Source organism: Mangifera indica, chromosome 14 (genome assembly GCF_011075055.1).
Source record: "Mangifera indica cultivar Alphonso chromosome 14, CATAS_Mindica_2.1, whole genome shotgun sequence".
Classification (NCBI taxonomy): domain Eukaryota; kingdom Viridiplantae; phylum Streptophyta; class Magnoliopsida; order Sapindales; family Anacardiaceae; genus Mangifera; species Mangifera indica.
Window position 1 is genome coordinate 1,311,681 of NC_058150.1, and position 27,412 is coordinate 1,339,092.

At 31.5% G+C, this 27,412-nt stretch overlaps 3 protein-coding genes across 5 annotated transcripts; 1 reads left to right on the top strand and 2 right to left on the bottom strand.

The window, feature by feature from the left end:
• Positions 1–3,362: 3,362 nt before the first annotated feature.
• LOC123195984 (zinc finger protein CONSTANS-LIKE 16-like) lies at positions 3,363–5,236 on the bottom strand. Its single transcript, XM_044609861.1, has 2 exons — positions 4,076–5,236; positions 3,363–3,983 (listed from the first exon to the last, which is right to left on the bottom strand). Exons 1-2 carry the CDS (start codon positions 5,075–5,077, stop codon positions 3,714–3,716), a joined length of 1,272 nt encoding a protein of 423 aa, XP_044465796.1. The 5' UTR covers positions 5,078–5,236; the 3' UTR covers positions 3,363–3,713.
• Positions 5,237–8,947: 3,711 nt separating this feature from the next.
• LOC123195510 (carbon catabolite repressor protein 4 homolog 5) lies at positions 8,948–15,194 on the top strand. 2 transcript variants are annotated; one of them, XR_006497488.1, is made up of 15 exons: positions 8,948–9,491; positions 9,615–9,778; positions 10,068–10,133; positions 10,238–10,290; positions 10,797–10,878; positions 11,191–11,237; positions 11,372–11,459; positions 11,831–11,923; positions 12,055–12,087; positions 12,206–12,303; positions 12,723–12,855; positions 12,979–13,064; positions 13,140–13,224; positions 13,651–13,929; positions 14,902–15,194. XR_006497488.1 is itself a non-coding variant. In XM_044609262.1 (14 exons), exons 1-14 carry the CDS (start codon positions 8,960–8,962, stop codon positions 13,717–13,719), a joined length of 1,629 nt encoding a protein of 542 aa, XP_044465197.1. In that variant the 5' UTR covers positions 8,948–8,959; the 3' UTR covers positions 13,720–14,020. The 2 variants fall into 2 exon arrangements, 1 of the variants encoding a protein (XP_044465197.1); XM_044609262.1 differs by lacking the exon at positions 14,902–15,194 and having other exon boundaries at positions 13,651–14,020.
• Positions 15,195–16,805: 1,611 nt separating this feature from the next.
• On the bottom strand, positions 16,806–19,309 carry LOC123197027 (ethylene-responsive transcription factor ERF117-like). Of its 2 annotated transcripts, none has more exons than XM_044611208.1 (3): positions 19,217–19,309; positions 18,867–19,069; positions 16,806–18,706 (listed from the first exon to the last, which is right to left on the bottom strand). In XM_044611208.1, the coding sequence occupies exon 3, from the start codon at positions 18,488–18,490 to the stop codon at positions 17,216–17,218; it is 1,275 nt and encodes a 424-aa protein (XP_044467143.1). In that variant the 5' UTR covers positions 18,491–18,706; positions 18,867–19,069; positions 19,217–19,309; the 3' UTR covers positions 16,806–17,215. The 2 variants fall into 2 exon arrangements, with proteins under 2 accessions (XP_044467143.1, XP_044467142.1); XM_044611207.1 differs by lacking the exon at positions 19,217–19,309 and adding an exon at positions 19,155–19,204 and having other exon boundaries at positions 16,806–18,483.
• Positions 19,310–27,412: the final 8,103 nt, after the last annotated feature.

Below are 27,412 nucleotides of genomic sequence, written 5' to 3' on the forward strand. Positions count from 1 at the left end.
AAACTCAATTTACTATATCGGATATCATATTATATGATACATCTTTTAAAAATTAAAATAATAAATTACTAATAAAATATTATAATTGAAGCGTTATCATTTTGAAAAATATCATAAACACCTTTAATATTTTAAAATTTTTTATATACACCTCTAATGCATTCATTTTCTCTAAAAAAAAGTATATTAATTTGTATAAGAAATATGTATCGTATCGTAGGATACGTATTGTATTATATGATATGTTTACTGTATCGTATTAATTTAATACATCTTATGATGCGTATCGTTTTTTATCTATATTGTATCATATCGTAGGATACCATATTTATCGTATATCGAAGGATACTAATAATTATGATTTAAATCGTAATTCAAACTAGATCAAATCGTATTTTTTTAATTTAGTTTGATTTGATTTGAAAATTTTTCAAATCGTCTTTTTAGTTTGATTTATAAAAAACTTTCAAACTATACCAAATCCGATCGTATATATCCCTAGATTCAGCCTTTCTTCTCTTCTTTCTTTTCAAATGTAATTCAAAGCACAAAAGACAACCCATATCAAAACACTATGTCCGTGAACATCTGATGGCTTCCTCTTTTTGTTTTTCTCTTCAACAATACCTGCAGTGCATGCATGGACTTCCTGGAAGACCAGGAATCCGATCAGAGGCTTGCTTTTCAGAGCTATTCCGGAACTGATCATGCAAAAATTTGATGGCTTCTACTGAGAAATGGGATTCTTGCACTGTCACTTGAAATGGATAAAGAGAAAGGTGGCAGATGATGAGACACCTGGTATTTTCACATCCTCCCAGCTCACAGGGATTCTGATTCTTTCACACAAAAATTTCCGTGAATCTACTCACCCTAATCATGGGAAGCTAGCTGGTCAAAAGTTGTCTGTCAAGAATCCTGCCAGTTATTTACGTAGTTTCTTCGTCAGTTGAACAAAACAGATACTCTGCTATATTGATATGAATAATGAAACATAATACATATTTTAAAATATATAAAAAACTTATGTGATATAATATTATAGTCGAATCACATGATATATTATATATCAAATATTTAATTTTTTATTATATATTATATATTATATTATATTATAAAATATATTTTTTAAATAATGATAATAATAAAATAATAAAAATTATAATTATTATATCATTATTTTAAAAGATATCATAAACATGTTTGGTCATCTCATAAATTGTATTTTTATGAGGTTAAAGATGAAATTTTAGATGAAAATTTTTTTTTAGAGATTAGAGATCTTAAGTATAAAGACGAAGGTAAAATGAATATTAAATTATAGTTTTAATCATATCCATATAATTCAAAAAAAAAATGGATAAAATCGATTAGGAGCATTAAAAATAAATTATTTTAATTATTTTTTCAAATTTTAATTTAATTAGATTTGTGAGCAGACTGGATGTGCCTTTAAACTGTGCTCAGTTCCTTGTTTCTGAACTTGGGCCTTTACCAACAATTGTGAAGACTTCTTCTGTCACTATATTTTTGCAATGGTTAAACACTTTTTTATTTGGAGGCAAATTTCATAAATAAAGTATTTATTTACTGCAAAAGATTTGAGAAAATAGGTGGATCTGAACTAGACTGTGTTAGGCTTGAATCCTGATTCAAAATCAGGCAAAATTTGTTAAGCGTAAGGACAAAATCGTGTTGTGTTTGGCTGTTTGGTTGGTTAGATTGTAGTTTTTCGGTGCTAGACATGTTTGGGTTTGTGCAAACCCAAACTGAAAGGGTTTATTTGCAGATTTTCAAACCATATCAGTATTCAAGCCATAGTTTTTTGATCAATGATCCGGGTTTTAATCTTACATACTGTGTCAGAGCTTGAGTTATACAAATTTGTAATTTATCAAACTTAAGTTAAACTCAAACTAATTCACTTTCATCTGAGCTGAGCTTGATATTACTCTTTTTGAACTGAGCTTGACTCATATCAGACTTTGTTCGAAAACATTATTACTATTATTTTAGGGCATATTAAAAGGCAAAAACAAATGAAATTAAATTGATGAATGGCTTTGAGAGACAGACCCGGCAAGGCCTGTGGACTGACTTGTTAAAAGACAATGATTTAACAAGTTTTGGACAATATTATTGTGTAGAATTTGCATGGACAGTCGACTTCCATCCAAAACCTAATTTCTCACCCTGACTTGTCATCCTCATCGTTCAACTTTAATGGGAAAATCTGGCTGCAAAAGACAAACATCAAATTTAGCAGTCTGAGTCACAAATAATAGCTACCTTTTTGTATATATCAAATAATACCTTGGAGAAGAACATGATCCTATAGATTTTTTTTTCCCCTAACAGAAGCAATCTTAGTAAAGCTCATGTCCTCTTAATTCTTAAGAATTCCAGTAGATGAGAGCACGTTTTTGCTGTGAATTTCTTGTCAAGCTTCTTTCATACACACTCTAGGTGTTATATATATTATTTCATGAACTAATATAGTTTTCTTCTACAATCACAAATATATAGCTCTTGACCTTCAATTGACCAGGTAGTCTAGTCTATCCCCGATTATGTTAAGATCATTAGAGAGATGGACATTATCAACGTTACAATGAATAATATTACTAAATGTAAAAATGAATTAATCTTGAGCTAAAATGTCAAGCTAAAGCTCTAATTTGAAATTGATTTATTTAAACCAAACCATGAATTTTATCTAAGTCAAGTGAAATCAAATTTAGTCTTACTAACAACACGATTCATCTTACTAATAATATTATTTATCTTATAACAACTTTTTGATGATATTGTATACTAATTTGAATATATTTGAATTTAAACTAAATATTATCAATTCAAAATGGGAATATTAATTAAACTAGTCACATTTTTTTGTTTTTTATATATATGTAATCATTTTTTTTTTTTTACTATACAAATATAACTACTTTTTAGTTTGATTATAAAATTTAGGGTTGATCGGATAGGTTGGCTAGCTAGTCGAGTGTGCATGAATTTCTTTTTAAATTTATAATAATTTGTATGAATTAAATATGGTTAATTTTTATTATATTATTTTATAGATTTTATATCTTGGTTGGGTAAATAGTGAGTTTTATGTCTTTTATATCTTAATTGAGTTAGTAAAAAAGTTTATATATATATGTATATGTGAAGAGAAAAAAAAGTGACCATCTTGATTAATATCCATCAAAATGAGCTTGAGTCAGCCATGGTTGATGCTTGACCCGGCTCTGCAGGGCTCCCTTCATATTGATAAGTTGATGAATTCCGATGCTGCAAAAAAATTAAAGCTAGAAACACAGTATATTTCACTTCATTTCTTCAGCTCCAAACAATAGTTAATGCCCAAAGTTTTAATATATATTCATGCCAGAAGATTTAAGATTAAAGCTAATTAATGAAAATTAGCTAGATCTTTGTTAACAATAAATTAACTTCTTCTTCATACATCTTGTTAATTATGCGAAGCACCAACCTTCAGTGCTGCAGCTTTTTACAAGGAATTCTTCTTCTTCTTCTTCTTCCTGTTAGAGATCTAGATTTATATACACATGCATGTATTCTAACAGTTATTTATTTATAATTCTAATTCAAGCTAGTAAAGTCAGCCATTAATATTTATTAGCAATCAACGCCAACTGCATATTTAGTACTGGAGACGAGCAATCTCTCAGTTTGGCCATTACCATTTATTTCTTGAGGTAAGGAAAAATAGCTGCAGCAGCGGCAGTCCCCATAAATGAAGTACTGTTAGTCCTTTTAACGAACCTCCCTTTCATTCTAGGCCTCTTCTCCGCGTTCAGCTTCCTCACTTCGTACCTTATCTTCTTTGAAAACAATCTCGTCCTGCGCTTCTCTCTATACCTTGATACTCTTGCTTCTCTTCCTCCATTGCCGCCACTGTGACACGCAACTCCTCCATAGATGTGATGAACAAGGTCTTTAGAACATGCGCCGGCCTATAATATATTTGCATACACAAAATAATTAGTTTTTTGATTGAAAAGTAAGCTGAAAATAGTTTGATGATCGAGAGGGTTTATATTTATACCGTGCAATCTGGCCAATAGTCTTCGGGATTAAGTTGAGGTGGGGTTCCTGTTGTCCATGGACATCCTTGGCTTGCCCAAGCAGTGATGACAGCTTCATAATTTAGCCTCAGTGATACGTTTCCCTTTATCTTAGCTTTGCTTTCGATGTTCATCATTGCTGAATCGGCTAAAGGCATCACTTTCTCCTCTTCTTCTTCTTCAGCTGCCAGTGGTGATTCATGGTCGAAGTTCCAATCTGTTCCATGTCTTGTTATGTTAAAAGCAGGATCAAAATGGCAAGCTGTAAAACCTAGTTCCACTTCTTCTTCTTCATCTTTAACCTTCACTTCAGTTTCCTCTTTACGATCTTCATCAAGCCCACTCGCCAGCAAGCTCTTAACATCAGCGGCAAACTCAGCGATGTCCATATCTGATGGAAAAAACCCTTGTAAATCATCCAAATCACAGCCTCCTTCTTGTTCATACCCATCAACAAATATGTTTTGATCTCCTTCCTTTACCATGGTGGTTTCGGTTCCTTCACCTTTAACCAGATCACAGCATAAATCCGAAGCAATCGGATCGAATACCGGCACCTGATAAAGCAGCTGTTCTTCTGATGAGTTCTCCTCTAGTGGCCCTTCTTCACTACCAATCTCAGGAACAAGCGGATCATTATTAAAATTTGAAACTTTCTCTTTCTCCTTCTCCTTCCCTTGTTGCACCAGCAAATTCTTATTAGGTCTAGGGGTCCTGGCCTTTCTGGTTATCCCCTGGTGCCATATCGGAGCGACTTCTTTATCGTTTGATGTCCCATTCAGCTTCGCTGATGCAACTTCAAGGCGAACCCTTTCATGTCTACTTGCAAGCTGGTTGGCCGAGTGGACAGATGCATCACAAGCTTGGCAAAGAAACGCATCATCCGCTGCACAATACCACCGTGCCCGCCTGCGTAAACAGCCATCGCAGGCTCTGACCGTCTTGCCTCCCATAGCATTTGCAGCTTTCTTTCCGGTGATCATTTTGCAAAGGCTGTGTATTCAGTATGAAGTTGGCTATTACAAGGCAGAATGGGGTGCCATGGAAGTATTTATTTTGAGACTCTTGTGATTCAATTATTGTATATTGACCTCCAATGGCGCTTTTACTGGTGCACTAATTAAGTCTCCTCATCAAATGACATACCCATTGCACTATTGGTGTTTTGCTACAGAATATTTCTCTGGGCTATTTGGGTCCCAGAAATTGGTCTTATCTCAGTGTTCATTGGCTAAAATATTGAAATCCATCCTAATCTATGAGCCCTGATTGGCTGCCTGTCTTTCTCTGGGGATTCCTCAAAGAATGGCAAGGTTTCAATGCAAATTCTTGAAAAGAACCCTTTTGTTTTCTTGTCTCTATATCTCAATATTCCTGTTTCAACTTTTATAACTCTTGCTTTGCGGTCCCCTGTGGGTCTTTTTCCCATCCCCCTCTTGTGGTACAAACAGATACTCTCTCTTCTCAAACCATTCTCCTCCAGTTGCTATTTCATCAACCTCTTGCATCGGAACATTTATTTTTTAAGCTAGAGCGATCTATGGTTGAGTCGAAACCCACCCTACGTCCATTACACAAAAACAATATCAGTGTCATGTTGCTAGACGAAAGAGTGGAATGTTGCACCCTAAATGGTGAGAGTCCAATAACGAAAAGCTATAAATAGAAAGTTAAAAGTTTGATATTGATATAATTTAAAATTTTCAAAATATTATCTTGTTGGATGCTCTCATTTCTGCCACTCAAACTATGACATGGAGGCACTTTGAGCTAAATTTTGACTTATTCATGATTCTTTACTGTGCCATTTCCATAAATTTCTCACCTTTCAGGTTTTAAGAAAAAATTTAAGCCATTCACAGAAGTAGACACACTAGCTTTCGCTTTTCTATAAGGGATGAGCGCCAGAAATTAGGTTTCCTGTGCATGAGTTTGAACCACCAAAAATTAACAATATTCTTTAATATTCAGCAGAAAAATACAAGCATCAACTTGGAGTAAGTTCTTCTATCGATGTCAAATTAATTTGAGCCATAGATTTGTGGCCTCAAACGAGTGTCCTGAAACGAAAAAGCAAAAATAAAGTTCCTGTTCGTCGGAGTCGCCGCGTATGTTCATAAAGGTGGAACTGAAAGGTCCCTTCGCTTTAATTAATTATAGCTTTCAGTTCAGATGATCTCTTCTCTTGTTTGTTCAAATATAGCAACAAGAAGTTATTTCTGCTATTATTATTTTTCTAAAATTTGGTGGTTATTAAGAATGGTTTGTAAAGAAAAATTTAATCTCTTGTACAGCCACAAACAAACCAAATTATTTGTGGAATTTTACAAAGCTAGTAACCACAAGCACTGATACTTCTATATATTCTAGGATGCAATTATATATAAATGTTAAAAAGAAGCGAATTAAGGGAAAAGAAACTGTAAAATAAAATCATGAACAAAAATACAAGACAAATTATGCGATTTGGTTAATAATGCTTACGCATTCGACCAAATTAGGGTTTTTTTATTAACTTCATAGTTACAGGATAAAAGAAATATGACTCATGTAGTATTTTAGGACAACACAATTACAATTAAGTTCTTCATGAAATTTAGGTTAAGGGTTTCGACCTCAAACCCCTGCAAGGACCCTCACCCATAGATCGGGCAGCAGGAACCCATAAGAGGGCTCCATCGCCTTGACCCCTGGTTGTGAGGCTACGTCCAACAGTGACTCTTGACCTGTCTTATTTTTTAAACATAATCACACATACCAGAGAATTTATACAAGAGAAAGAGAACTTTCTGATACAAACAACACGTCTGAAACTTGCAAAATACAAACAACATAACATTTTAATTAGCAGCTAGCGAAGAGTAGCTTTCATGATTTTATAAGTTCAGATTTATTTGAAGTTTAACAGCAGATAATTGTTAAGCCAGATTCTTTCTGGATTGATTACTAATGATGTTGAAATCGAGGTGAGGATCCATACATATCCATATATTTTTCAGCTGTAAAAATTTCAATATGGAATAGACATGGACAACTTCTTACAAAAAATTTACTCATAAATTACTTGTCAACAGATATACAACTTGCAACTTAATTTCACAGTCATCCATGCATATGCTTCTGGCTGATTTTTTTTCGTGCTGTGGAGATTCATATTAACTGCACATGTGCATCTTAATATAGAGAGAGAGTTAACGGTGTTAAGCTATCAACATTTCAATCAAATGGATAAGTTTTAAAATTAGAAGAAACGTATGAGACAAATGGATAAGATTCTTAATGAAGTCTTATCAAACATTTGATGATGATATATAGTAAACGATAGAATCTGTTATCATTTGACACTTGTTGCACTCTTATGAGACACTCAAAATATAGATCAATAGACTAAAGATTTTCTTGATCAAGAGGCAAATGATTTAGGTTTGGATGAGGTAGGGTTATATTCTTTTTTTCTCCCTTTCTATTTCCCGCAATATGTTAACGTGAGAAAATTTTAATTTTTATCTATACCCAATTTTGAATATCCTATCAAATGTTTTGATATATTATTGTGTGATTATGCGATTTTATGATTTTGAAACTAAATGTCATAAATTTGTTGGTTAGGAAATAAGTTGAATAGAACTATATATGTATGGGAAAAGCCCAAGCTTAAAAACAATTCTATCCAAGGTTTATGGGAGGTATCAGTTTTTGTGATTCCAACTTTAACTTTGGAAAAACCTCATCCCTGGAGACCCATATAAGGGGAAGGTTTGGTTAGTTTACTTCCCAATTGACCTAGTAGAGGAGAAGTTAGTATTGAATTTGTTGTGAGTACTGTTTGACTAATAACCTAATGTAATGTGTGATTATGGGAGATTTATTGAGAATCCACATTGATTGGAAATTTAGTTGAGTGTGGATATTCGCACATTGACTGTGTTGTTCATTGCCATATTTAGATTAGAACAAAAGAAGATTGTGATGGTAATGGAGATGGGGATAATTAGGGGTGTTCAAAAACGGTTAACTGAACCGTTTTACCAAATTTTTGAATCGAATTGAATTTTCAATTTGGAAAAAATCATGAACGGAAACCAAACCGATTTAAAGATTAATCGATTTTGAACCGAACCGAAAATATCAATTAACCAAATCGAATTTTTGGTTAACCGGTTTTTGAACCGAATTTCAAAAAATTATCATATTTTATTATTTTTTCTAATTTTTTGAAAATATATTCAAGATTCTATTAATATTTTATTCAATTCTTTAAAAACCGGTTCGATTCAGCTAACCGGTTTTGAAAATTAGACAAACCGGTAACCGAACCGAAAATTTGGTTTTTCTATATTTTTGAACTGATATCCAAACAAATTTTTTAAATAACCTATTTTTCGGTTCGGTTTTGAGTCGAAAAATCGGTTTAATTCGGTTACCGGATAATTTTGAACACCCCTAAAGATAATATTTCGAAGGGGAGTAGCAGATTAGTTTATAGGAACACTATTTGCGCCACTAGTTATACTAATTTGAAATATTAGGAGTAATGGTAATAATTTTGGTATTAATAGTTATATTTCATAATATGATTAAATATTAGTTTATCCTTAAAAATAGATAATATGAAGCTCACCTCAATCGAATTTATTTGACTTTATTCAAACTGAGTTGATAATTAAACTTAAATCAGCTCGATTTGAATCTATTTATAATGAGAATTCACTCTTATTCGATTTAAAAGTATAGAATTATTGTTTAAGAATGAAGTTTTAGAAAGAATTAATTTGCCACATTATTCTTATATGATATTATTACAATACTATATTTATTTTTATTAATTAATTAATTTCCGTAATTCATGTAATCTTATTGATGAAATGGCTGAAACGCAGGCCTTAAAATACGGAATAACAAGAAGTTTGAGACAATGTGATCCGTATTCAGGACTGCATCAACCTGGTGGAGAATCACTTTATGTCCGTTGCCAAACAGTCATTATGTTACACTCAGAAGACCCCAAGGTACTAACCAGTAATGCACCATCGGTCAAACTACCCGGCAAGATGAATCCAAGCCACCGCGAAGAACCACTGGCGGCGGAGCACTCACGCGCCACCAAGCGGAAGCATTCTCCAAAATCTGAAGAATTCCACAGCGGAAATATACACGCTAAATGTCAAAGATTAACTGTCTCGCAAACCTTAACGATCTCAGAAACCAAAATCCAAAGCCAAACTTTTTTTGCCCGTAAACCCGAATTTTCTCGAAACCCGCCCACTTCTAATCGGTTTGAACGTTTTCGTTCTTCTCGAAAGCGAAATAAAACATGGAAGAGAAGGAAGTCGAGCGCTACGGACGAGTGCCACCGCCAGTGGACCTTCTCCTCCCGCGATTTTTCTAATTTTAAAGGTATAAATTTTAAACCTTTCTCACAATTTTTTGGAAATTAAAAATATTTTTAGGAATTTTAATTCTGGCGGTATTTGAAGTTTTCCTTTTTTTAATTAATAAAGGGATGTGTTTGTTGTACAGATAAATTTGTGATAGTTTCATATAATATACTTGGAGTCGAAAATGCATTGAAGCATCCAGACTTGTACATGGATGTGCTGCCTGAGTTCTTGGAGTGGCAGAGGCGGAAAAAGATGATATGTGAAGAGATTAAACGTTACAATGCAAGCATATTGTGTTTTCAGGCAGGTTTAAGCCTTTCATGACTGAAAACTATTTCTTATATATGTAATGATGGATACTGTTAACTTGTGTTGGGTAAAGATGTGTGGTTTCGAAAGTGTTAGTATGATTTGCTGAATGAAATGCAATCAAATTCTTATTAACATGTGTCTTTAGAATACTAGTTAACATAAATCATAAAATTGCAGCACTAATTGTGGTTCTAGAAGGAAGTTTTAGATAGAGCCATGGATGTGCATGCTGCATATGGTTGTCTATTGAGTTGCAAATTATTTGCTCTTGTGAATGTAGGAGGTTGACCGTTTTGATGATCTAGATTATCTTCTTCAGAAAGATGGCTTCAGGGGCGTTTATATGGTATAATGAAATATGATTTGCATCTGTGTAATTTCTTGTAGTTCAACAACTATGACATTAATTGTTTTTTATTTCCTTGGACTGGTGGTTTTGATTTGCTCCAGGCTCGTACAGGTGATTCTTGCGATGGGTGTGCTATATTCTGGAAAGACAAACAGTAAGGTTCCTGAGCCTCTATTATTATCATATTGCCATAAAGTTTAATGAATTTATTGATATCGTTTGACTTTCACATATTCATTCATCGTATTTTATGCTGGATGTCGTTTTACTTGTTTCTTGATATCTAGCTAGACTGCTTAAACATGCCTTTCTAGGCTATGTTTGAAGGAATATAAATTTATCTAGCTAGACAGCTTGAGCATGCCTCTCTAGGCTATGTTTGAAGTAATATAAATTTATCTTATCATTATTTTTAACATGCTACTTTGACTCTGTACTTAAAGTAAAACAAATTTGTTAAATATAGCAAAAAATTGTGCATTGGTGTCAGATCCCTTTTTCCTCTTTATTCCTGTTTTTTCTTGGGATGAGAGTATGCATCATTCTATCTCACAATGATTTTCTCGTTGATGAATATGATGTCTATAGATGTTTCTAGGTGTTGAGTTTTACTCTCTCTTTGTTTATATCCAAATCTTAGCAAGTCTATTTTGAACACAGATTTACCCTTTTACATCAAGAAAATATTGAGTTCCAGAAGTTTGGCCTCCGTGACAATGTTGCTCAATTTTGTGTTTTAAAGGTATGTAGGATTCTGAGTTGGTGCCATGTTAGCCTTTTTCCATTTTGCTCATTAAAGACATCATCTACTGTGGCTAAGCATAATTTAAATGGTGGAGAAAGTTTGTGAAAGCGAATCTGTGCTAGCATTTATCACTTCCTGCATTGTTAGAGAAAAGAATTCTGCTAGTGTTTGTTGCCAATATTGTTATTCATTTTTATTCGGTCATAATTTTTTTTATTTTCAAACCTATTATTATGAGAAACCATAGTTGATTATAGATTTTCCTGCACTGTTTCTTGTATTATATCCTTCTCTTTCTTAATTATTCAGATGAAACCAAATTTACCAGAGCCTGAAATATGTGAGAAAACATCAGTGTAAGTTTAAATCTGCTCTGTTAGTTTATCATTGGGTCAGTATGTGTAGAAGGTTCTAATGCATGATGAGAATTGATGAACTTTGTTCTAATTACATTACTAGTACAAGAATTGACATGCATTCACATTTATAGGACAACACTCTCTCGAAGTCAAAGCTTAGTGGTTGGAAATACACATGTACTCTATAATCCAAAGCGTGGAGACATCAAACTAGGCCAGGTATTCCAATGTGCTGATCTTTTTTAAGGACTGGAAATGTTCTTACAGCATGTGACTAGGAAGAAAGAAAAGGCTGGATTCTTTTAAGCCTTTACTTTCTAAATATAAAAATATGATCTAGAAAATGAAATTCATGTAAAATAATACTGCATGTTTGGATTGGCATTATAGTAAGAAGAGCATTACATTAATTCTTTTGATGGATATTATAAGTTCCTAAAGAAACAACTTAATTTTTTGTTTTCCATAAGGTATTCCCTGCCATAGAGCTAAGTAGTCAACTGCTTAGTTTTCCATCTCAAACTGACAACCCACTTTTGTGGAATGAATTTGCCCCCTGTGATGCTCTTACATATCATACAATTGTGTAGGTTCGGCTGTTTCTTGAGAAGGCTTACAAGCTTTCACAAGAGTGGGGTAAGATTCCAGTTGTACTTGCTGGAGACTTAAACAGTAGTCCACAGGTGAGATTTGTACTTAGGTTTTTTGCTAAGCATTTGTACTTCTTAGTTAACCGGTTTTAGATAACTTGTACAGTGTGCTTAAGAATTTCTGCTACTTTATCATCTCATTTTTATTTTCTTCACACGATCAGAGTGCAATTTATCAGTTTCTGGCTTCCTCTAAGGTGAGTTTCAATGCTCTTGAATATCAAACTGATAGTTACTTCTGCGAATAAAACTTGCCATATTTCTGTTTGGGGTTCTAATAGTTGATATATGCGTTCTTGCTGCAACTTTTTACAGTTGGATGTTCAGCAACATGATCGCAGATATATGTCCAGGCAGGTTGAGGTTTCTTCAAATTGCAGAAACTCAAAATTTCACAAGGGGAAAAGAAACTGGTATTTTTCAATATGTCAGAAAGTCTTGGCCTTGAAACTATAATATATGCATAATGATCAACTTAATTGCTAACATCTAAGTTGCTGTTGCTTGAAAAGGATTATAATTTATTTTTATTGATCTTTAAGATTTCTTTTAAGGTTTGTAGAGAAAGAAATTGATTCCTTTGTTAAATAAAAAATTTAGGTAATTTCTTAGTGATTATAAAGAAAAAGAAGTTTCCGTTTGCTGAATGAAACTGTGAAGGAGATGATTATATGCAAAATTTTTGTTTCATTCTTTCATTTCTATTATAAACAAATTTTATTGATTATAATCCAACATTTTTTTCTGTGGCCTTAACGTGTTCTGTAAAAGCAAATGTTATACCATTCAATTACACTATATGCTGTGTGATATTTCAACTTGATGTGTGTAGTGCTTGGAGGTCTATCTCAAGACCATTGATATATGGATGGAGTGATGAAGAACTAAGACTTGCAACTGGCAGTAAGCAAGTGGCACAACTTCAGCACCAATTGAAGCTCTACAGTGCATATTTTGGGGTTCCCGTAAGCTGCTTATTATGGATAACTTATGTGTCTATGATTTCCATTTTTTTATCTTTAATTTCTTATGCTTCTATGGACTTGCAAGCTTTAGACTTTAAGCTTCTTTTGGGGTTCTGCAATCAGGGAAGCCGTAAGACAAGAGACAATATTGGAGAACCATTGGCTACATCATACCACAGCCAATTTATGGGAACTGTTGACTATATATGGTATTTAAGTTACATTTTAATTATAATAGTAGATTTTTTTGAACATGCAGTATTACTGATTGTGCTTTTGAACAGGCATACAGGGGAACTTCTTCCTGTGAGAGTTCTTGAAACCTTACCCATTGACATTTTGAAAAGAAGTGCAGGACTCCCATGTGAGGTACTTTTATAGTTTGTTATTTTTAAGATTAATTAAACACAATCCACTTCAGTCAAAATCAATCAATCAAATCCAAACTAATGCAATTTATCAGTTAGTCTGCAGATTAAGAGTGGTTGGGTAATTATGCATTTTCATACAGAAGTTAGTGAACATTGTAAATTTGGAATCTTATGTATGTTCTTATATTGAATTACTTTTATGGTTTATCCAATTCCCATACATTTGATCAGTTTTACTCTTTACATTGTTATAACGGCATAAAAGGTATTTCCAGCATGCCATTCTTTATCGTAAAGGCTTGTTATTCTTTTCTTTTGGTTGTATTCATGTGCATGGATGTAATAAGCTATGCTGTGAACTATCTTCTTTTCCAGTTTGGAATGTCTTTGCATCTATATTTAATGTTTTTATCTTACTTAGCAGAGTTGGGGGAGCGATCACCTTGCACTTGCTTGTGAACTAGCTTTTGTAAACAATGGTGATCAGACCTGATTACTGATCCTGTAATAGAGCCTTGACTGGCTAGCATAGATTTTGAAAAGCTTAGGCTTCCTAAGAGTTCCAATCTTTTGGAGAAGCCGCTTCTTCGGCAAAATTACTTGCACAGAAGGAAATATTTTTATTGCTTGGGAGCTTTTGGAATAAAAATGAAATGCAGCATCCAGTGTAATTTGTTGTACCAGTAGATATTGTTACCAAAAGGTAAAATTCTGTGCTTATTGCTTGATAAATTCTATGGAATCTCTATTCTGGTTTTATTAATCTTATAATTTATTGACTATGAGATTATATATTTTTCCCTTGTAATTTTTAATTGAGCAAGATCTCATCCTAGTGGCAAGTTATATATTTTTTCCTTCCTGTTTTCACTGTATATCTGTAAAAATATTTTGATGTGTGTTGATTCTTATTATTGCACTACTGATAAGTATATTGAACAGTGGTGAAATTCAAGGTAAGAGATTATAAACAGTGAATATTTTTTAACGGGGTTTAATATATTACTTAGAAGTTTATATCCATAGTTACGTAATTGATTTTTTTTTAATATAATTTTGACATTGTCAAAATATAATTGTCAAAACTCAAAAAGATCGTCTGAGACTTTGTACAATCTTAAATTTGTAAGACTAGAGGTTAGGTTTAGATGTGTAAATTGAATGAATGGACATAAAACCATGATAAAATGGGTTGTTGTGTGTTTGGGGTGTCTTAGAAAGTGATTTTATGATAACATGTAATAACAATTGTATGGTAAGAAAATCATGTTGAATTGGTGTAAAAGTCAAATTTTACTCGTTCTTCTTGTTTTTTTTTTTAAATAAAAGGTCTTCGGCTTATGTCTTGAGTCGATTTGCATATAGGTTGGGTGTCTGATCATCGGTTGTGTAATTTATCTCTATTTGATGGCTATTCATCCTTCGGGTGTCGAATTCATAATTCACTTAGAAACCTATTTCCCAATTTATAGGCTACTTGAAGAACAATTATGTCATTAAACTAATTTTACTTATCTGAACATAATTTTGACCTAATAATTCAGATTGTAACTTGTATTGTCAATGCTTGGAGGGTGTACAAGAAATTGGTCATTGTCAGTTGACTTGTTAAAACCTTGGATTATTTATTAAGTTGGTGATCATCTTCCACCTAATTGAATTAACAAATGGGCAGGTAGTCAAACATTTCTTTTTGACAAACAGAAAGAAAAATTAAGCACGTGATTTGACTCACCCCATGGTACGAAAGAAACACCTAAATCACTGTATGAAAATTTGAAGTGAAGAATAGTCGTCAAAGTATGGAATCTCAAATCTGAAGGCAGAAGATTTAGGTTTGATTTCACTTTCCTAAATAAACTTGAGTTTACATAACAGTAGATTATTATGCTAGTCTCGTTGCCTCAAAGGAATAATTGGACTCTTAGAAAAAGTTTCAGAAGCTACAATGGCATCTCTTTGTGCTTATATGTTTCTAAGAAGAAAATTCTATATCCACATGCCATGCCATGAAGTTTAGCTATAATAAAACTTTATAATAAGTATAAATAATGATATATAATTAGATAATTTTTAATTAAAAATAAATTAATAATCAATCATATAATGATACATAAATGTATGTATTTATATTTATATATATAATACAATTAATATAGATTTGATGGGTCTTTCATATATAAGAATAGTTAGTGAAGGCAAAAGAAGGGAATGTATACAAATAGTAGCGAAAAATGGAGGCCACACAAATCACAAATCTTCCCAAACTTTGAAGGCAAACAAAGATGATTTTGATCCTCCATAATTTTCTTTTCATGAACCAATCCAGAGCTGACATGAACCAAGACTTGAGAAACTTAAGAGCCATGATTTGACACCAAAGTTCTATCTTGATTGTTGCTTTTACACAGGCAAGATTTTGAATTGGGTTCTCTGCATTTTCCAATTTCTACCTATAATACTATTCTTCAAGTATTGAAATTCAACACAAGATACTGAATTGGGTTGATAATATATTTGTAAATTGTTGATAAAATAAGGGGAAAAATCAAATCACGTGCCACGATTCAGTTGAAATATTAGCTTTACTCTAATGGAAAATGGCATTATTGGCTATTACAGTTGTAATTGACAAGTACTTTTAACTAACGCAAACACATCATGAAAAGTTCGAAGTCCAACCATCTTGCTTGCGAAACAAGACATTTTTTCTCCCCTTGTCGGCCGTCACATTATCATTACGCTCCACCCAGGACTCGGCTCCACTAAGTTATGGATAGCGTATTTTTTTTAATTGTTTGTTTTTTTATCTATTTATTTTTTTATTTAGCTTATTTTCTAATTATTCTTCTTCTTTATCAGTGTTTTTTCATGTATTTTGCATGATCTTATCATTAGTTCAAACTTATTAAAGTTAAATTTTTTTTATTTAAATCAAACTCAAATCGAATCCTTATTCGAATTTGACTTAGTTGTTATCCACCCTAGAGTCCAACCGAGCAAGGCTGACTATTATTCTTAAAAAGTTCCAATTTTTTCTCATTCTTATTGTCACAGTGGTTGCAGAAATTGCCACAATCATATTACCAAACAATTTGATTGTGCAGTCTCAAGTCTCAAGTATACATACCATTCGTTGTCGCCTTTTATTTTGTATAAGAAAGAGCACAGGTCTCCTACTAGTCTTTATTTTGTTTAGGAAAGAACTCAGATCCTCTTGTCGCCTATATTTATTCAGGAAAGAGTCCAGATCTCCTTGTTGACTCCTTTATTTATTTGTTTGGAAAAAAGCTAAAGTCGCTTGTCAACTTTATTTGATAGTGTTACCAAAAGAAGTCCAATCAATGACCTTTCAATTATTAATCACTGTATTCGAATTGAACTGAACACAAACAAAAATCAATTCGAGTTCGAGCTTAACTCAATTGGTCGGTGAACAATAACATTGAAGAAGAAAAGCTCCAATACAACAACACCTATAAACCCTTGAGCTCGAATTGAGTTGACAACTTGGATCTTCAACTTGTGTTCGAATTCAGTCCGAACAAAAGGCAACTCAAACTCAATTTGAATCCAAAATGATCAATTCAAATTGAAGCGTTCAGTTGATTGGTGAATAGTGATGACAATGAAGAAGACAATAAGTCATGAACAACAAAAAATAATCAAAAAAGAAGCCAGCCCTCGAACTCCAGCTAGGGTAGACCTTCAATTCAAATTTAGCTCTTTTGAACCGAATATAAATTCAAGTCCGAGGAGGCTAAGATACCTAAAAGATCCCTAGCTGATCAAGTAACATTAGAAATGTTGGTAACAGAACTATTGAAGTATATATCAAAACTTTAACTCAGGTACAAGGAGTTGCAAAATCTTGAAGATTCCAAGGAGACACAAAACTCAACTCTCTGATTCACTCAATATGACAAAACTCTCAAGAACTTTGAAGCAGCCACATTTACTTCATTCATATTCCTAACTGCAAAAATTTATCAGCATGAAAAATTTAGAATTCCATCAGCCCAAGCAAAGTCGTCTGGGCAAGGCTCAATATCAGATAAATGATTAATCACCGCACCATTTCCCAAATCTCCCAACACACAAGCAGAATCTTCAATGTTGAATTGGCCATAACCATGCTGGAATTCCCTGAACATGTCCTCAAAAGCATAATTACCCAGATCTTCACTGGCTGATGGTGATAAGCCTGGCACTTCCAACAGATATGAAACAGATTGCTCATCTTCATAATTGCTTTGTCTGCTGGCAGCCTTCTCCATGTTGCATTCTTTCATAAACTCCTCCTCGAAGCCGCTTTCGTCTTTGATTCGATCTCCAAATGCGTTAGCCAGTGAAGCTGAAGCTGTTACATCCAGCACAGACAATGGTGATGGATGAGAAAACACATCATCAGTTGACAAATTCCTATTTTTCTCCAATTCAATCATACTCTCAAACTCAAGCTTCTTGTCCTCTGAGCCATTCACTTCTTTGATTCGATCTCCAAACGTGTCAGCCAGTGAAGCTGAAGCTGTTACATCCAGCACAGACAATGGTGATGGATGAGAAAACACATCCTCAGTTGACAAATTCTTAGTCTTCTCCAATTCAATCATTCTCTCAAACTCAAGCTTCTTATCCTCGAAGCCATTTGCTTCTTTGATTCGATCTGCAAATGTTTCAGCCAGTGAAGCTGAAGCTGTTACATCCAGCACAGACAATGCTGATGGACGAGAAACCACATCCTCAGTTGACAAGTTCTTAGTCTTTTCCAATTCAATCATGCTTTCAAACTCTAGCTTCTTATTCTGATAAGCCATGGCAGCCTCCTCTGCAGTGTTATAAGTTCCAAGCCAAACTCGTACCCGTCTGAAAGGATCCCTGATCTCTGCTGAATACCTCCCCCAAGGCCTTCGCCGAACACCTTTGTATACCGTTGACGACTTATGAATTTTCTTATTTTCTTCAGACTTAGTAACATCACCAGTTTTGCCTTCTACAACATTCTGCTGCAAAGAATTTTCTCTGCTGATTTCTTGTGGCAAACCCGGAAGAGAAATCTCAGTAACACATCGCTTAACACCAAGAAATTGAGTTCTTCTGTGATGGTAATCATCATCTTCTTCACTTGAGGAATCTGTGGCCTCGGGATCATGGTAGATTATGCGAAGCTTCCTCATTGAAAACGAATTTTCTTCTCTTTTTGGCTTTGTTTTGCTAAAATTCATCTCTTGATTCGAAAAATTTTGCTTTTGAAGGCCTGGCATTATATAATGGGAGACTTAAACTTTAACAAGGAAATAATAAGATCTTGAATCCCCGCTTAAATTGAAATAGGAAAGGAAAAACTTTCGGAAAATTGACTTCTTTGATTTCAAGAAAAACTCAAAATCCTCAAACCCAAAATTGAATAAGAATAATAACAATGATAATTATGAGGTATTCTTAAACAAGCCTCAATGCACTCAACCCAAGAAGAATCCCTGCGGAAAAGAATTAAAAAACAAAACAATAAAAGAACAAAATCAGAAACAGCCTAAAACCCAGCAAAAACCCATCTCATAAATATGAAACAAACGCATCAACAACTGGATTTTAAACAAATATAGAATGAAAACAAATCAAAAAGATAAACTCACTTACTTTTTTGACCTGGATTGCATAGAGAAACTGGAAAACCTCTGTGACTTGCTCTTTTCAATAGTCCAAAATTGGTCGCCCAAGTTGAAGAAGAAGAAGAAGAAGCAACAAGATCGAGTGAAAAACCAGAGCTTGTTGACAGCCCCAGTATTAAACAGATCGGACTTAGACGACATAAATATCCACTGTTTGCTTGCCGAGAAAATCTGAAAAAGGAAGAAGAAATCAACACAAAGATTATAACTTTAACATCAAGCACGAAGCTTTTGTTTCCAAAAACAACATACTGACAGAAGTAAAAGCATGGCACGTAAATTAAACAGAGAAATTAGCCAGAAATAGTGCCAGCTTACTTAAATAAATGAAATGGCGTTAAGGCTGATTTGTGCGTGGGATTCTATCAAGAGTGTCCTTTGATACTTCAAAAACTAAACTTTTTTGTTTTTTGGGTGGGTTTAAGTTGACTGGTAGATACAAGAAAGGCGATTGAAGCCCCATGCACTAACTTTTTTTTTTCAGATTTCCAATAACCCTTACAAACTTTCAAAAAGGCTCCTAATATTTTCACAATTTACTTACCTCTAATATATGATAATAAAACTATGGAAAAAGGACAAATTTCTATCCAAGTTTTGGTGAAATGACAAATATGCACCTACAATAGATAAAAAATTTAAATATCCACCAAAATTTTAATCAATTATGACATACCCTCAAATTTTTTGTTAAAGTTAAAAGGTTAAATCATCATTTTATTAATAATATTAAAATAATTAAATTATATCTTGTTTTTTTCTCTTTGTTTGGAAAACTAATATTTTTCTTTAAATTAAGTTTTAAAAAATTCAATTTTCTCCTTAGGATACTAAATTTGAAATCCAATCACTTTCTTTAATGAATAGTAGACTAATGATGGAAGAACAAAATGAAGTCATCCAAAGAATGACCTCTAAACTACGACCATCGTTCAAGGATGAAGATAACCATCCAGATCTATATGACAAGCATTGTCTATTCTAGACAACACTTCATCATTCAAACTAAACAACAAATGTCTTCCTCATTAGATGATGTTTCATCATTCAAATTTAGACGATGAGCATAGTCCAAAGAATGGATGACACTCTATGGTCCTTCAATGAGCCACACCGATCATCAGTAATAAGAGAGAGGGGTGAAAAAAAACTTAAAATTTGAGAGAAAATCACTTTTCAAAATTCAAATATAAGGTTAAATATTAAATTTTAAAACATGAGAAAGGATATAAAATAAAATTATATATTTTTTAATATTATTATTAAATAACTGTTTTATCCTTATATTTAATAAAAAATTTAAGAGTAATTTAGAAATAAATGAATATTTGAATTTTTTATTTATTATGTATATATTTTTAAGGTTATGTTAAAACTTAGTTAGAAAATAGTTCTTTGCCCTTTAAGGTATGTATTAAATTACTTTCGTAAACTCATGGGCCCGATTGAGCCCAGCCATAAAAGAATTTGGACTTGAAGTGAAGCTTGATTAAGATTAGTTAATTTGCCCAAGACTTTGTAGAACTAATTGTAAAATAATTAAATGTTGTCTTATTATATTATTTTTAAAATAAAAATACTAAGTCATATTGACTTGGAAGTGCCACGTCAAAATTTGTTTTCTTGGGAAACAAACAAACTCTAGACTGCAGAGGAAGTACATTAATTCTAATTAATTATATGCTAATTGTTTTTATCATTCTGACTCAACAGTCAAAACGACAAAACAAAACCTCAATATTAATAATTAATTTATAAGGGTTTTTTTAAATAAAATAATATTATATATATAATTTTATATATAAATAATAATATATTATTATATAATTAAATAATTAAAAATAAAATAATATTTAATTATACCATAACATATTATTATTTATATATATAATATTATTGTTTGTATAAAGATGAAATAATGTGTGAATGGCAAATAGTCTAATCCGCATCTTCATCTTTTTTCTAAAAGAAAAATTCTCATGCTCTTCCTTTCGCCTTCTCACCCTCACAGGAAAAAGGTCTCATTCCCTGGATCTCCGTATCGTCATGGGAAAAGTCTCCTTCCCATTTTCTCCTTGTCCATGGAGAAAAAATAAACATTTATTAGATTTCTTAAAAAATTTGTAATAATTTAAAGATTTTATAATTAATTTAAATATTTAAGTGTTGAGATATATATAAGAAGAGATAAATTAGAAAATAAATGAGTACAATATAAATCTATTCGTATTTTCGTCATATTTTTAATTATAAAAATTTTAATTATTCTTATTCTCGTTTCTGACTAAACTCTTATTGAAAGAACAGGGAGGGGTTAGCCATCCAGCCAATTTAGCCACCCTTTCTTTCTGCCTTAATTATTTTAATTAATTATCTAAGATGACTAAATTGGTTTCAGTATATTCTGATCCAACAAACCATTTTTACTCTCAAGAAATTTTGAAGTATCTCATAAAATAAAATAATTATTGTTTCCATGATATTAAAATATTTATTATTTTAAATTCAAGATTCATTAATGTAAACACTTAAAGATCATGAATATTTTAATTTCTTATCAACGAATATTTTAATTTCAGGAAGTAATTCACAAATGAATCATGTATATGGGTAATAAAGCCAAATGACTATTTTCCACCCAAGTTTAGGTGAAATAACAAATATATATCTGCAATAATAAAAAAGTCAAATACCCATCTAATAGTTAGTCTATTAGGATATACCTACAAATTTTATGTTGGGCTAAGGGCTAAAATCATTATTTTATTAATATTAAAATAATTAAAATTATATCTCATTTTTTCTCTTTAATTTAGAAAACAAATAATTTTTTCTTATAATTAAATTTTAAAAAATTCATTTTTTCTCCTAGAATACCAAACATGAAATCTGACTATTTCCTCTAGCAAATGGCAACCCAATGATAGACAAAAAAGTCGTCTTCCAAAGGACAACCTCTCCAGTAAAGTTTGGGGCCTTAGACTACAGACAAGTGTGAAAAAAAAAACCCTAAGGATTTGGAGATGGGGAAAGTCGTTTTTGAAAGTTGAGATATGTGGGTGAAATGTTAATTTTTAAAACCTGAAGAGAAAATAGATAAAATTATATGTTTTTTAATAATATTATTAAATGATCATTGTACCATTCTATTTAACAACAATTTTAATAAAAAATTTAGGGATAAATGAGTGTTTAGATTTTTATTTGTCACGAATATGTTTTTAAAATTGAGTTAAAACTTGAGTGGAAAATAATCCTTCAACCGAGTAATAAATATAAATTCATATAATAATGTGATACATGTTGAGTATGTCTGGATTCGATTCGGGTTGAATCCAAATAAAGTCCAACAGAAGATCAAATTCAACACATTAATTGACTTGACATATGTGTCAAATTTCAAAGCCTCTTGAACCTTTTTATGGTGAGTCAAGAGTTGCAAAGTCATGTTCATATTATGAAGTTTCTTGGCAATATAACATGTATGACTTCAAAAACTTAGCTGAAGAACAAATTTATATTTTCTTCCAATCACAATAATTTAATTTTAACTTATTGAATTTGAATTTTTCTTGTTAATGGAAAGTATCAAGTCTTCCAAATATGGATCTTTCTTGCAAGCTTGACAACCCCTTCTTGCTAAATATGGAGCATCTAGTGATAGTAATAGAAAATAATTAATATTTATTGAAATTTAAAAAAATCCTTTTTAAAATACAAAAACAAAAAAAAAATCAATATATTTTCTAAATAATAATATTAATATGAAAATATAAAAGTTTCACGTGTGGTTATGTTTTTTTCTCATTTGAATTTGCACGGACAACAACTAAATTGTTATGACCATTGACTAACTATAAATTAACGGTTAAACATACTTTTTTCTAGTAATTATAAGTTTACTTGTGTCTTTAAATAATTACTAGAAAAAAACATGTTTAACCGTTAATTTATAGTTAGTCAATAGTCATAACAATTTAATCGTTGTCCGTGTAAATTCAAATAAGAAAGAACATAACCACATGACCATTGTTTTGTCTAAATAAGGATTTACTTGAGAGAAAAAAAAACCAAGAAATTTCTATGAATGTCACTAAGGACTTTTATAATTTTAGAAAATAAGTCTTGACGAAATTTAGCACATGATCTAGTATGACTTTTTTAAATTACCATGAAGTTTCTATTGGAGAAAAACTTTTATTCTATTTTGTAATTTTTTGCCAAATTCAAACATAGGCTCTGCTCGCTATCGTTGTGGAATATGATAATATAATTTATTTAAAATTCAAACCCATATTGATATTTAAATTCAAAAATTACTTATTTAAAAAATTAGTTAAGATATCAAATCAAGAATATAACAAATCGATTTTTAAATTCAATTATTATTATGTTTATTTTTGAAAATCAATTAATCAAATTGAATTGATTTTAAAAATATATATAACAAAAATAATAAAATACAAAGCCTATTTTTTAAAATATAAAAAACAATAAAATTGGGTAAATATCTTAAATTCAGGTTAAATCCAATTAATAAAAAATTTGATTCAATTGACTAATTTTTTTATACATTTAAAATCGGTTAATTTTTAAATTAAGTTATGATTTTTTTAAAATTGAAAAATCAATTTATTTTGATTTAAAATAATACTTCATTAATTTAAAATATTTTTTATTATAATTAAATATAATTTTAAATTAATTTGATTTAAAAAATAAAACAGATTTTAATCTTGAGTTCACGACTCATATCAGATTTATCACAGTTTCCAGTTGGACCATTCGGTTCGGTCTGGATTTTAAAACACAAAACGCGTCCGTATTTATCGAAATCTTTTGGAATAAAGTTGAAATTACATAGAGAAAGATAATGGTAAGAAAGTAAGGAGCAAATTTGGTCAAAGCAAACTTTAAAATGGGGCCCATAACTTTAGAATTTTACAGCCACTGGCCAAGGTGGTGGGCCACATGTCTTAATTTGGACCCGTAATAAGGCTTCAGAGGCCCCACCACGGCTCTTCGATTATCGACAACCATAATTGAGTTTTGGAATTGTAAGTAATGCTATATATACCATTATTAATAAATATTATTGCATAATTTTATATTATTTACAAAATTATAATTTAAGTGAAAAATATATTAAAAATAAAAATTATCTCAAACTAACTTAACTTATTATTTTTATCATTTTTCAAACCAAGTTGGTAATTTATATTGATTTTAAATTCACTTTAAACTAATTTTTTATATTTAAATAAATCTCAAGTTACGTATTATTTGAGTTCAAGGTAAATTGAAAACAATTGTAACTGAAATCGATGGTTACCCAATCTTAGAAGATTAAAGTCCTGAAAAACAAAACACTGCAGACTAGTGGTAAGTACATGTTTATCAGAGTTAACATGTTGATTAACTTCCTTTAAATCTAATCAAAGTGATCAAAGAGATAAACCAAATTGCCCCACTTTCAAAGATAGTGATTAAGTGTTTAGCACTGTTTATTCGTAATCATATAGTTGGAATTTGATAATCTGTCACCATTTTTCTTATTATTTACATGCAACTGAGTTGCACTTGATCACTTCTCTTTTCCGGGATTATTTACTTTTGACTTGTTTAGGGTCGTCTTTCCTTTAGCCTTTCTTCTGGGAATCATCACGGAAAGTAACGCAAGGAACTTTATAACCATTCTCACGCGCAAACCAAAACCATAACTTAGGCCTTAATCCTATGTTTAAAAATATCCAATTAAATCAATCGATTAAACTAATCAAATCAAACCCTAGAGATAAATCTGGTTTTAGCTTACCTGCTGAGGCTATTGGATTGGGTGACTGTTGATATCATCCTAATACCTAAATTGTGTTTAGCCATAAAATTGGTTTAAATTATTAAATTATGGTGATAGTTTAATCTATCTAAATTCACAACTTACTCATCAAAGTACATTGATAAAATCTTTATGCAGACATTAGTACAAAAAATTAGAAAATTTTATGGGGCTGTAGCAATGATATAATCCTATTTACTATTTATATTGATTTATTTTTTATTTAACCCAAGAAATATTTTTTATAATAATAAAATTATATGTATAAATAATAAATATAAATTTATATATAAATAATGAAATTTTAATAAACAATTAATTAATTTTGAATTAAAGATAAAATAACTCTTAATAGGTGATATATTATTTATCAAAAAAATTATATATGTATAGTTAAGTATATAGATAATGTATCATATGTGATTAAATAATTTTAAATTAAAAATAAAATAATACTTAATCAAATAATAATATATTTTTTATATATCCAAATTACATATAAAAACTTTATATATATAATATCACTTATCATTTATACATAAATTTATAATTATTATTATTTATATTGTAGTTTTACTCAAAACGCTCTGCCTTGAAAAAATAAAATAAAGGAACTTTGCAATATACTCCGCTTGTTCCTTCGGCTCACCAACATATTCACACGACGCAAACGCGTCTGACATTAGCGTCCGGATGCCACAGAAGCTCCATTAGACGCTGAGGGCGTCACCCCTGTGACATCATCAGACGCTAGAGTCTTCACTCAACCACCAGAGCACAAAACTACGTCGCATTATGCATCCGGGAAAACGACAATTCATTTGCAGAATAAATATATTCAGATTAAACAAGAAAAGCACATCCCTCCGATCAAATATTTTTTTAAAAAAATTCTTCCATGATTCGAGATTTTCACAGTACCTTCGATAATGACACCTGATGTTCATATGAATGTTTAGATTCTTCAGATTTTATAACATGTAAGACTCTTGTGTTATAATTTATGGTAGTATAATTTTGTGTTGCTAGATTTGAAATTATGGAAGGCAGTGGAGAGAAGAGGAGGAGATTGGAGAAAGACGGCGAAGAGCAAAGTAAGAAGAAGAAGAAGAAGAAGACGGTGAGCAAAGAGCTGGAGCGAGCGGAGGAGAACGCGGCAACGGAGGAGGAGGTGGAGGAATTTTTTGCGATATTGAAGAGGATGCAAGCGGCGGTGAAGTATTTTGGAGAAGGTTGGAGGACAGCGATTGAGAGTGAGGTGATGGCTCCGGATGCGGCGGCCGAGATTGTGGAGAGAGACGATATTAATGGCGGTGATGGTGAAGGAGATGATAAGGACGAAATGGTGATGAGGACGAACGGTGGAAGAGTGGTCGTGGTGGAGGAGGATCAGAATGGCGTTTTGGATTTGAACTGCGTGCCAGAAGGAGAAAGCCACGGCAGCGCCGGTTGATTTATTCTGTGCATACCGAACTGTAGCTTCATCAGCGGTGGTGATTTCTCGATCTCTGAATCAGAAGGTTTTTATTTGTTAATTTACAATTTTCTCTTTATTATGTTAATTAAACCTCTTAATGTGTGATTAATATCTCTAATTATTAATTAATCAATACTTTCTGGGAATTATAAAGAGAAATTATGCTTGGTTTTCAGTAATCGGAATAAGGAATCGAATGTTCATTTATTATTTTTATATCGTGAAGACATTAGAAAAAATTTAGGTTCTTGTACGTTTTTTCTGGTAGTTATTTTGGAGAGCCTTTGAATTTGGTAGATTAAATATACTACTTTCAGGAAAATTTTCTCCAGTAATTAAAAAATCATATTTTTTAAATTCGATTATTTGTAGCTGAATTTAAATGTCATATCATATAGTTTTTTTTTTTTTATCTTATGCAATCAGTTTCTGTCAAATTTATTATTCACCTTCTACAAAAATTACAAATCAGCTATTCAATTATTTAAAAAAAGATGAACTTTTAATTTTTTATTTGAAAAGAAAAAAAAAAACAAAATCCATTCCCTTGGCCACCTAGTTGATCACCGCACCAATCCACCTAAATCAATGTTTTATAACTTAATGTCTCGTAAAACTTAGTTTAAACCAATCAGTTTAAACAAATTGATATATGGTTAGACTAGATAAATTATTTTAGATTGTGATTCATATATAAGATAGACCGATCAAACTGTTAGATCAAACTGTTAGATCAAACTGTTACATCGATGTTAGTGTGATTAAATGACATTTTAAAATTTTAATTATATTAAATTAACGTTACATCAATGTCATAGATCTGTTGATTAATCTGATGAATTCTTTGATCAGATGAAAGTCTAGACTGACTTTGAAACCATAAATTGCAATTTATCTCCCGAATCGTCAATTTTGGAGATAGAATTAATCAGTTGAGTGATTTTAAACATTTTTTTGTAAAATAAAATTTTTTATATTGTATTTTATTCTTTTATTATTAAATTGAGGAAAATTATATGAATCTGAGATATTCTTACAAGTGATGAGATAGTTTTCCACAGGCCTTGAAAGAATTTGTGTGATTCATGTATATTCAAGTTGTTGTTTTTTTTTCTTTTAAATTCTCTTTTATTATATATTTTTATTAATTACCAACCAACCAACCATTTTATTGATTTTATAGAAGGGTTGAAATTAAGAG